Here is a 12,236-nt window from a genome sequence, read left to right on the forward strand (position 1 = left end):
ATATTCCTTGGTTAAGGAACCCAGCTCAGGTTGGCACCAGAAAGCTGAGCCTGGGCCTGGGGTACCAGGACAGCCTGTGTGGAAGGTTAGTATGCTACCACCCAGTGACCCGGCCACTGGACCCTCGACCCCACTGTGGGCATCCTGAAAACTCCCTTCCCTTTCCATCTGCCCTTCATCCTGTGAGATAAGGGCTCTTAACCCAATTTTAGAGCTGAGAAAGCTGAGGCTCAGGGAGGTAAGTGGCTAAAATCAGATGTCTTCCCTGACATGTTCAGTGGCTGAGTCACTGTACCTTCACCCAGCACCCCCAGACTGATGCTTGCCCTGTGGCCCCACAGCTTCCTGAAAGCTAGTCCAGCCAATTTGCATTTAAAGAGGCTTTTTTAAAAGTATGTATGCATAGACCATGGACACAGATAATAGTGTGGTGAAGGCCTGGGGTGGGGCATGGGCCGGGTGGAGGGAGGCAAAAGGAGGGAAAATAGAGGAAGTCTGTAATACTGTCAACAACAATAATAAAAAAGACTTTAAATTAGGGGCCTTGCCCATAATAAGGGTTATCACCAAAAATAATTTTTTTATAGTTTTATAATTTTTTATAGTTTGTCCTACTTATAGAGCAGGACAAACTTCTAATTACTGAACATCTGCTCTTATCCTACAAGGACCTTCCTCCCCTCTGAAGTCCCAGGTGCCTTAGCTCAGAATGCCAGATATACCTGATTTTCCCTTTCTCTCTCTGAACCTCTCAGGTGTGTGGGGTCTCTGACTCACTCAGATATTGGGGTTCCCCTATGTATGTATGTAATTAAGTTTGATTATTTTCTCTTGTTTTTTTTTTTTTTTTTAAGTATTGGTCCTGAAATTCAGAACCAGGGACAGCAGTTGCCTTGTTAATTTCCCCCACCTAACCACAAATGAGATTGAAGTGGGAGGGGAGATCTGATTGGACTTTCAGCTTCTGAGTAGGGGGCAAGGTGCCTGCACCTGTTTTGAAATCCCCCACCTCCACCTTCACCCCCCTTATAAATAAATAGAATGTCTAATGCGAGGCAGCCAGAAACAGCAGACGCTCACCACAACCTCTTCTGAATCCTTTACCACCAATCCTTCCTCCTGTCAGTTCTTCCTGGGGTGAGAGGGGAAAGGTCACCTAGTTATCATTCCTAGCTATTTATCCAGCATGAAAAATGGCTTTCTGGGTCCTGGCCAGGTAGCTCAGTTAGAGAGTTGTCCTGATGTGCCAGGATCTCGGGTTCAATATCCGGTCTGGGAACATGCAAGAAGCAACCAATGGGAGGAAAAAACAACAAGAAGCAACCAATGATTGTATAAATAAGTGGGATAATAAATTGATGTTTCTCCCTTCCTCTTTCTCTCTCTCTTTAAAAAAAAAAAAAGCTTGTCCTGACAAAGCAGATAAATGACACTTTACATAACTGATTTAATTTCTGACCTCAATTTATTTGGAAGGAAAAAAAATGCTACTTTTGTTTCCAATCCCATTAATAGGCTTTTGGCTCTAACCAGCCATTCAAAGAATATCCCAGTAACAAGTTTATCCCAAAATTGTCTGAATTAGGGTTCCGCCATCAGAACTGAGCAGTGCCAGGTCACAGCTGCTGTCTGTCGACCTAAGGGCAAGGGTCCTCCGTGGGGCCAGCAAATTTCCAGGAAACCGGGAACATCCTATGGCATGGCCTCGTGGCTTCTTCCACACAGCAGCCAGGTCTTTAGGTTTTTCATTTTTGTAAGAACTATTTTATTTCCAGAACTAAAATGACATGATTTTTAAAGTTAATGGACCCTTTCAAGTCTAACACATTGGCTTTTTTTTTCTTTGCATTTTTATCGTGTGTTTCAGTTTAGCAGCATCAAATCACCTGCGGCATACACAACTTTCCAAAATCTTACCATATTGTCATGTGAAATGAATGAGTGCATGTATGTACATAGATGCATTGGTGGTATAAGGTACACGACCAGTTTGGTGGGATAGGATGGGAGCAGACCACACAAGGGTGTGAGTCTCCGGGGTATCTTTGGGAGCCATCTTGGAGGCTGGCTACCCCAACAGCCCTATTTAGTTAGTGCCCATCAACCCATTCTCATTTTGTCCTGTTTCATATGTTTCTAATTCCTAACACTACCTGAAGTTATTTTATTGCTTTGTTGAAAAATAAGTGTGTGTCTCTCTCCCCACCCCCCACCCCCGCATCAGACCTCCTCTGACCTGCCCACTATGGTCTCCTCTGTACTTAGGGACATAGCACCTGGCACCTAGTAGGTGCTCAGTAAACGTTGGTTGAAGGGAAGAAGAGTCAGTGTCAGGCTAAGTGCCGGGTGCCAGGAAACATCAGTATCTTGTTGGCTTGCAGCCTCTACCTTGAAGGCCTGAGACTAGATTGGGCTCTTTGAGCTGTGTTTCCACCTCTCTGAACTGTTGAAACCTAAGCTGATTTAGTAGCTTCTCTTGCTTGTACCCCAGAGGAACACATTCCCTGGGCCCCAGGAGCTTCCAGCACTGACTGTGGTATTTCCTTAAATGCCCGTGCTCTATCTTCAGAGTAAGCTGGGCAGCTAGTAACTGACACTCCACCTTCTACAGGACTCCTGAAGTGGAGACCTCTCTAGACACAGGAATGGTTTTAGATGCTGGCTGGCCACCTCTCCAGAATGACAAAGAGCCATTACTTCCCCTACCCAGTCTAGCCCCCAGTGACCAAGAATTGTTTCACAATTCTTTGTAAGGCCCCTGCGGAGCCCCTTGGCCTGGCCTCACACTCATCTCTCCGGCTGTGAGACTGTACTAAACTACCCATTTCTCCTGATCGTCCCTTGCCAAAGTAGGAAAGTCTTGCTTATGATTCCATAATAATACAGCTCCACAATCCTTTGTCTGCAGTTCCAAAATCCAAAAAGCTCTGATCACTGCAAGTTTATGTTTGTTTTTTATAAGTTTGCAGGGCCAGCTTCTCCAACCAAGACCATCAGGAACCTACTGTAGTTGAACCCAGGTTTACTGACTTGTTGCCACAAGGGAGGATACATACCATGTACATTCTGATAGGTCCCTTTCACTCTGCTGGTGTGTGAGAGACCCCTGCTCTAGACAGGCAAGATAACAGCAGTTATTAGCCACATATACTCACAGAGCAGGGAGAGGACAGCACAGGCCAGGCAGGGCCACTCGGGGTGTCATCAGGAACAGAGTGAATCAGCTGTGGCTGTGGACTGCAGGCTTTGTAGTAAAGGAGTGGGGCGCCCCCTGGTTCCTCCAGGAGGAGGTGATTGGCTTGTTTGAATAGTTTCACAAACTGGCAGGGAACTGAAGCCCCTCAGATTGCAGCTGGGGTGGAGTGCAGCTGGTCTGGCTGGTGGGGGAACTAGCTGGGTGGGGAGCCTTTCCTGCTGGGTGGGGGTGCGGGGCGTATCCAAAAGGACCAGGGGAACTCAAAGGCCCTGTGAGGCTCAAAGATGTCAAGGCAACCCTTGAATTTTCAAGTCTTATGACACAGTGGGGAATCCAGGGACATCTCATAAGAGTGTTACATTAAAGACTTAAAGGATGGGATTTTGGCCCAGGTTAGGTGACTGGAGGGAGTGTTCTGGATTGGGTACTGTCAGGAAGTAGAGCTAATTCTGTGATTGAGTATTGTAATCAATCTTATCTAGAAGGCAGAAGGAATGACACAGGTGAAGTTTTGGTTGGTCAAGAAGCCGTGGTCACTTGTATTAGCCAGGATAGTGGGCTATCTGGTCATGTTTGTGGTTTGGACAGTATTCTTTTTTTTAAAATATATATTTTATTGATTTTTTTTACAGAGAAGAAGGGAGAGGGATAGAGAGTCAGAAACACTGGTGAGAGAAACATCGATCAGCTGCCTCCCGCACACCCCCCGCTGGGGATGTGCCCGCAACCAAGGCACATGCCCCTGACTGGAATCGAACCTGGAACCCTTCAGTCCACAGGCCAACGCTCTATCCACTGAGCCAAACCAGTCAGGGCTTGGACAGTATTCTTATTTTTGTCTCAGTTCAGACCTAATTATGACTGATCTTATCTTGGCCTTTCATGGGAGCAGAGCGGCCCTGTTGGGTCTGGTGTTCTGTGAAATTGTTTGTGTCCACTGGAGTGTACCAAGACCCGCCTAAGCCAACTATAGAACCTCTGGTGCTTAACCAGTTCCTGCTGTCAGGAGCTGCCTCCCCTCGCCCCCATCCTCCCATAGCTAAGGGTGGATGAAGGCAGTCCTCAGAACGCTCATCTACTATATCCAGAGCTTTGTCAATACCAAGTGTTGCTGGTCAGGAGGATGTTCAGAGAACATTGTCATAGCTGGGCTGCGATTAGACCCTCTGCTGTCTTGTAGGGTGAGTTGTCGAGTCCTCTCACAAGACAGCTGTTGCACTAAGACTCTGGACAGAACACACTGGCTACCTGTAACATGGGCCATTATCAGAAATAGAACTGGCTATTGGGTCTAGCACCAGACCCTGAAGGCAGGGGCCTCAATTGCTGAACTCAGGCTATGAAAACACTACCCCTCCCCCCCACCGGCCCCAAATCCAGCTGGTCTCTCCCTGGAGAGCCAGGTGGCTTTTTAAAAAGTACATATTTTTATTGAGGGCAGGAGCAGGGTAGAAGGGGTCAATGGGGAAAAGGAAGGACATATGCAATACTTTTAACAATAAAGATTTTTTTAATAGAAAAATATATATGTATTGATTTCAGAGAAGAAGAGAGAGGGAGAGAGAGATAGAAACATCAGTGATGAGAGAGAATCATTGATTGGCTGCCTCCTGCACTCCCTTTAGAGCCCACAACACGGGCATGTGCCCTGACTGGGAATTGAACCATGATTTCCTGGTTCATAGGTTGATGCTCAACCACTGAGCAACACTGGCTGGGCAGGTGGCTTTTTTTAAAAAGCCTAATCATGCATGAACTGTTCTACTTGATGTGTGGTATTTATTAAGTATTTACATCAGTGTAGCAAGAAATGTTTGCTTCTTGGTTAGCAAAGAAGAAAATCAGAGTTTCATGATCTGCTAATGAATTTACATTTCCCCTGGTTTGTTGGAGCAGAAGTTGTGTCATTGATGACATCTGCTAGAGACAGATTTTGGATGACCTTTTTCAGTTGTGTTATCCCTGCTGTGAGAACGGTGGCTAGAAGAGTATACATGAAGAGTCAGTGATCCCTCTGGGAGGTTTCCCAGGTAGCCGAGGCGTCATTTTGGAGGTGTCTGGGTATTCTTTTCAGGGGAACATGATCCACTGAAAGGTTGGTCATTTTAAACATCTGGAAGTCTCTAACAATCATTTGAATGCCCATTTTGAGGGTTCTGAGGACTGCGTTTGTCTGCCCTCAGCTACAGGGAGGTGGTGGAAAGGGGTGGCAATTCCTGATAGTGGGAACAGTGAGTGTGTGGCAGGTGGCTGTAAGTCTGATGGCCACAAAACAAGTAGTATCCAACATCCACCAGGATGGCTATAATAAAAAAGACGGACAGTAACAAGTGTTGGTGATGATGGAGAGAAATGAAAACCCTCATTTGCTGTGGGTGGGAATGTAAAATAATGCATTGCTGTGGAAAACAGTCTGGCAGTTCCACAAAGTGTTAATATATTAGTAGAGTTAGTTACCTTATGACGCAGCAATTCCACTCCTAGGTAGAGACACGAAATAACTAAAAACTTGTACTCAAACAAAACTTGTATACAATTGTCCATAGCAGCATTGTTCACAATAGCTAAAAGGTAGAATTGGTCTAGATATCCATCAATGGATGAATGGATACGCAAACTGGTCTATCCCTACATTAGAATATTATCTATAGTAATAAAAGGGTAATATACTCATTAGACCGGACATCCTTCCGAGCGACCTTCCAGACAAAGCTGGAAGCCCGGGTGAGGGAAGCCTGGGCCCCAGGTGTCAGAGGGAAGCCAGTGCCGGCAGCTGGGGGAAGGAAGACCCACTCTTGCACGAATTTCATGCATCAGGCCTCTAGTTCAGTCATAAAAGGAAATGAAGTGCTGATACATGCTGCAACCTGGATGAACCTTGAAAACATTGTACTAATAAAAGAAACCAGTTATAAAAGGCCACATATTCAGTCATGTGAAATGTCCAGAATAGACAAATCCATAGAAACAGAAAGCACATCAGTGATTGCCAGGGGCTGGCAGTTGGGGAAATGAAATGACTGCTAATGAATGCAGCCTTTATTTTTAGGATGATGAAAATGTTTGTAAGTAGATTGTAGTGACAATTGCATGGCTCTGTGAATATAATAAAAGTTATTGAATTGTATACTTTATTTTTTTAATATATATTTTTTATTGATTTCAGAGAGGAAGGGAGAGTGAGAGAGAGATAGAAACACCAATGATGAGAGAGAATCATCAATTGGCTGCCTCCTGCACGCCCCCTACTGAGGATCAATCCTGCTCTTGACTGGAATCAAGCCTGGGACCCTTCAGTGCACAGGCTGATGCTCTATCCACTGAACCAAACCGGCTAGGGCTGAATTATATATTTTAAATGGGTGAATTGTATGATATGTGAATTACCTATATATATAAAAGCCTAAGTGACCATTCGACTGTTCGACCGGTCACTATGATGCACACTGACCACTAGGGGGAAGATGCTTCGACCGGTAGGTTAGCTTGCTGCTGGGGTCAGGCCAATGGGGACTGGGCAAGATGGGGCAGACACACCCTAGTGCCCTCCTATGGTCCCTCTCCGGCCCTGATCATGCACCAGTGGGGTCCTGGATTGTGAGAGGGCACAGGCCAGGCTGAGGGACCCCACTGGATTCGTGCACCAGGCCTCTAGTATCTCAATAAAGCTGTCACAAGAAGAAGCAGTATTTAAGTAGGCCCAGACAGAACTGGGGATGTATACATTTATCACAAAAGGAATGAGCCTCTTTTTTCCTCTCAAGATGGGTAAATTCCTTCAGCGGAATTAAGCAGTTCTGAAGAGTGCCTGAAGAGAACAAACCAAGTGTTGTAGCACTCAGAGTCCCAGCACCAGTTTCTGTTATTCCGAAGAAGTAGGTTTTGTAGATAAAGTAGTAAAGGCCTCAGCAGAAGCATTTGTTGACGTGAGGTCAAGAACCTGTTAGTAATAAACAACATCCCTGCAAAGGTCCCTACATTAAATTCAGACGAGTCTCCTGTGCTCCTTCTCCCTTGGCCATGATCACTGGCAAGACTAGGATACCAGGTCAAGTGTGGGAAAGAAGTCTTTGAGTCCACACAGGCCTGGCACTTTACATGGAGTATTTCTACAGCCCCTTCTTTCCCCCCACCCCACTCCCCACTGCTTCCTGGCAACTCCACATGGGAGGCTTTATTTCCCATTTAGCAGGCAGGGAAGCTGAGATTCAAAGAGGTTAAGTAATTTATACAAGGTCACACAGTTGCTGAGAAAGTCATGTGCATGAACCCAAAGTGGACAGGCGTCTACTGTCTCTTCTGTGAGGAACCCAACTCAACCCCTGGGGCGGGGGGAAGGGGGGCTCATGCTGTGTGCTGTGTATAAACAGTGTGTACTATATGCCAAGAATTTTGGGGTGGGCCAGGAGTGGGGGCTCCTGGAGTTGAGTCAGGGCTGGAGTTGAGTCAGGGCTTTCCTTGCAGACGTCCCTGGGAAACCAGGACCAGCAGGCTGCCATTTTCTTGCCTGAAAATTGACAAAAGCAGGGCCTGAATATATTGCAGCCCAGGCAGCCTTCAAGTTCTGCGGCAGCTGGTTCATGGCCGTGTCCTTAAGGCTTTTAGAGCATTGGGGTCTTGATGAGTCCCAGCTCAAGGAGGAGCACAGCAGAGTTCAAGAGGTCACTCATGTCTCTGGGGTGGCGGCGGGGGGGGGGGGGGGGCGGGGGAGGGAAGCGGGGGGGGAGAGAGGCAGGGACATGCAGAATTCAGACCTGACAAAAGCCACTACCTCACGCACTTTTCACCTTCCTGCTCCAGAAACGAACACCTGTGTGGCCTTTGGCCACTGTCCCACAACCAGCAGCTCCTCAGGTTCTGGTCCTGAAACCTGGGCTTTCCTAACTCCAAGAACTCTCCTGTTCTGATTCTAGAGACTTCTGAGGAGCGAGCTGCCTATCTGTCACCTTCCCAGAATGCTTCTTGGAAAGGATCATTGGGTCTTACATAATCAAAGGGCTTGAATGAAAAGAAACAGCCGTTGGTTCAAACATTCATCAACTATTAACTGAGTACCTCCTCTGCCCCACTCCAGACCCTCGGAAGCACGCCCACTGCCACGTTCTTTGGTATCCTAGCAACCAAAAACTCTCATCTGAGCTCTGGCCAGGACAGAGGCCATTTTCTCCCTGACTGTCGTGACTTACAGCCTCTCCGGTTCTCTGAGCATTTGTTTGTGCAGCTCGTGGGTCCACTGAAGGCCACCACTTGTCCCCATGGATGCCCCAAACCCCAGCTCGGATGAACCCCCTGGCAACATGAGCTTCTCGCTCTCATTCTCTGAGCTGGTCAACATTGCCATCCCCCAGTATGGTGTGGTGAACTTCAAGGCCCTGCAACTGGTGCTCCATGGCATCCTGGAGCACATCAACATGGCTGAGCTCAAGAAGGTCCTCTCAGGGGATGAGGACTTCCTCCAGACGTCACAGAGCATGTTCATGCCCCGGGAAGGAGATGGTCAGCCCATCGTCCACCCCCTGAAGAGGCTGAGCAACGTCTTCGACCACGTGGTGAGCCGTCTCGATAAGGTGGAGAGCCAGCTGACCACGCTGCATGAAATGCCTTCCACCTCCATGCTGCTGGACGGCAGCCAAGGGACCAACCGGCCTGCCCAGGAACTGTGGCAGATGATAAAGCTCCGGAAGATGGTGGAGGGCAATGAAGAAGCCTTAGAAAAGGTAACCCACCTGGGCTCCTCCCAGGCATCACACCCCTTACTCCCTGTGCCCCCTTGTGATGGGCCCTCCCCATTTGGGAGTTAGGCAGAACCAAAGTTCCAAGCTTGCATTCATCGTCAAGTGCTGAGAAAAGAAGCCAGACACAAAGACCACATATTGTGTGATTCCATTTTTATGAAATGTCCAGAATGGGCACACCCATAGCGACAGAAAGCAGATTGGTGGTTGCCAGGGCTGTACAGAGGGGAAAATGGGGAGTGACTGCTTATTTGTTATAGGATCTCCTTTTGGGGTGATGGATATGTTCTGGCACTAGATGGAGGCAATGACTGCATTGTGAATGCACAAAATGCCACTGAATTACTTGCTTTAATGTAGTTTATTGTATGTTATATGAATCTCACCTCAATAAAAAATAATTGAGGACCTCCCATGAGGGAGGCATCATGGTAGTCATGGTGAATAGGAGTTCTTGTTCTAGCAAGGGTGACAGACAGAAAGCAAGTGAATAAAAATCTATTAGGAACTAGCCCTGTGAAAAGTGGGAAGAAGTATTATCGTGCTTTATATGTGAGAAACTGACACTCAGAAATGTTCATTAATTTGCTGATGGTACTGCAGCAAGTGACAGCGGAGCAGGGAAGGTGCTGAGGCCTCTGACCCAGGGCCTGCCTTGGACCATGTGCTCTCCTGCCTCCCTGTTCAGCACATGGTTATCCATAAAAGCCTGTAGTTCTGGAGAAGACTTTGCATCTTGGGGAATAAATAACATGCCCTCTCTTCTGTCATTTTCCCATTGATATAAGTGATGGTTGCAAACTGGAGGGCACAGTAGTGCCTGTGGGTCAACCGCCCGGGCACTGAGGACATGGTGGGGATCTGGGTGGATATACAGGGGCTGATGGAGAACATCCATCACATGGAGAAGCCACTCTGAGGCACATGCCATAAAGAGAACTGGAACAGAGTGTTGGGGGAAAGGAGTCAGGTTTGAGGCACTTGAGATAGTTCTGGAAAGGTGACAGACAGATGGGAAGGGGCCCTTTCTAAAGGAGCAAGTGGCAGGAACCAGCACAGGGCACACTGGGGCATAAAGGGGCAGTCATATTGGCTGATCCCCAGAGGAGGGTCATGGACCATTATATTTATTTCAGAGAAAAAGGGAGAGGGAGAGAGAGATAGAAACATAAATGATGAGAGAGAATCATTGATAGGCCACCTGCACGCCCCCTACTGAGGATAGAGTCTACAACCCGGGCATATGTCCTGACCGGGAATTGAACCATGACCTCCTAGTTCATAGGTCAATGCTCAACCACTGAACCACACTGGCCGGGCAACAAGAGACACATTTTAGATTCAAAGACATAAATAGGTTGAAAGTAAAAGGATGGGAAAAGATATTCCATGTAAGCAGTAACCAGAGGAGAGCTGGAGTGACTATGATATCAGACAAGATAGACTTTAAGACAAAAATGGTTATAAAGACAAAGAAGGCTGCATCGGTGGCCGAGGGCAGGTCATGGAGGGCCTCGGAGGCCAGAGAGGTAGACACAAGTGTCCAAGGGGCCAGCCCCTGAAGAGCAGCATGCCCCTTGCCTACCTTGATGGATGAAGGCTTCTAAAATATATGAGTCTGCATTCCCACCAGCAGTGAAGGAGGGTTCCTTTTTCTCCGCATCCTCTCCAGCACTTGTCATTAGTTGATTTGTTGATGATAGCCATTCTGGCAGGTATAAGATGGTACCTCATTGTTGTTTTGATTTGTATCTCTCGGATGATTAGTGACTTCGAGCATGTTTTCATATGTCTCTTGGCCTTCTACTGTATGTTCTCTTTCGAAAAGTGTCTATTTAGGTCCTTTGCCCATTTTAAAAAAATATATTTTATTGATTTTTTACAGAGAGGAAGAGAGAAGGATAGAGAGTTAGAAACATTGATGAGAGAGAAATATCGATGAGCTGCCTCCTGCACACCCCCTACTGGGGATGTGCCCTCAACCAAGGTACATACCCTTGACTGGAATCGAACTTGGGACCCTTCACTCCGCAAGCTGACGCTCTACCCACTGAGCCAAACCAGTCAGGGCCCTTTGCCCATTTTTTGATTGGATTGTTTATCACCATCCTACTGAGTGTATGTTTTTTATTTGCATTTCCTTGGTGTCTAATGATGTTGAGTATTCATGCGCATGTTAGCCATTTGTGTATCTTTGGAGAAATGTCTATACAGCTTATTTGCCCTTTTAAAAAATATATTTCTTATTGATTTTAGAGAGGAAGGGAGAGGGATAGAGAGATAGAAACATTGATGAGAGAGAAACATCAATCCCTGCCTCCTGCATGCCTTCTACTGGGGATCCAGCCCAAAACCTGAGCATGTGCCCTGACCAGGAATTGAACCAGTGAACTTCTGATTCATGGGTCGATGCTTAACCATTGAGCCACAGCAGCCAGGCTATTTGCCCATTTTTAATTGGGTTATGTGTCTTTTTATTGTTGAGTTGTAAGAGTTCTTTATATATTCTGGGTATGTGATGTCAGGTATATTATTTGTAAATATTTTCTATTATTCTGTGAGTTATCTTTTCACTTTATTGAAGGTGTCCTTTGATATACAAAGTTTTAAATTTTGATGAAGTCCAATTTATCTTTTTCTTTTCTTCCCTTTTTTTTGTGGGGGAGGGAAGGGGTATCACTTGTGCTTTGGTGATGTATCTAAGAAACCATTGCCTAACCAAAGTCATGAAGATTTACTCCTATGTTTTTTTCTACAACACAGGAGTAAATAGTGTATAGTTTATCTCTTTTTAAGAATATTTTGCTGAAACCGGTTTGGCTCAGTGGATAGAGCGTCGGTCTGCGGACTGGAGGGTCCCGGGTTCAATTCCGGTCAGGGGCATGTACATTGGTTGCGGGCACATCCCCGGTAGGGGATGTGCAGGAGGCAGCTGGTCGATGTTTCTCTCTCATCGATGTTTCTAGCTCTCTATCCCTCTCTTTTCCTCTCTGTAAAAAATCAATAAAATATATATATTTTTAAAAAGAGTATTTTTATTGATTTCAGAAAATAAAAATTTTCCCAGGCATATGCCCTTGACCAAAATCGAACCTGGGACCCTTCAGTCCATAGGCCAATACTCTCTCCACTGAGCCAAACCACCGAGGGCTAGTTTATCTCTTATATTTAAATCTATGAACCACTATCAGTTAATTTTTGTATTCCAGTAGTGTATGGTATCCAACTTCATTCTTTTACATGTGGAGAGCCATCTGTTCACTGTTGAAGACTATTTTTTCCCTGTTGCTTTGTTTTGGCACTCA

The 12,236-nt window shown here is 46.3% G+C and overlaps 1 protein-coding gene across 1 annotated transcript in view; it reads left to right on the forward strand.

Moving 5' to 3' along the window:
* The first annotated feature begins 8,448 nt into the window (after nt 1-8,448).
* Nucleotides 8,449-12,236, forward strand: part of LOC307110365 (uncharacterized protein C16orf96) — a 35,768-nt gene continuing 31,980 nt past the window's right edge. The window contains exon 1 of the mRNA XM_079789473.1: nt 8,449-8,913. Within this exon, the coding sequence (XP_079645599.1) occupies nt 8,452-8,913 (462 nt within the window). The 5' untranslated portion in view covers nt 8,449-8,451. The remainder of the gene's footprint in view (nt 8,914-12,236) is intronic.

Source organism: Cnephaeus nilssonii (assembly GCF_951640355.1).
Source record: "Cnephaeus nilssonii genome assembly, chromosome: 2".
In the NCBI taxonomy this organism is placed as follows: domain Eukaryota; kingdom Metazoa; phylum Chordata; class Mammalia; order Chiroptera; family Vespertilionidae; genus Cnephaeus; species Cnephaeus nilssonii.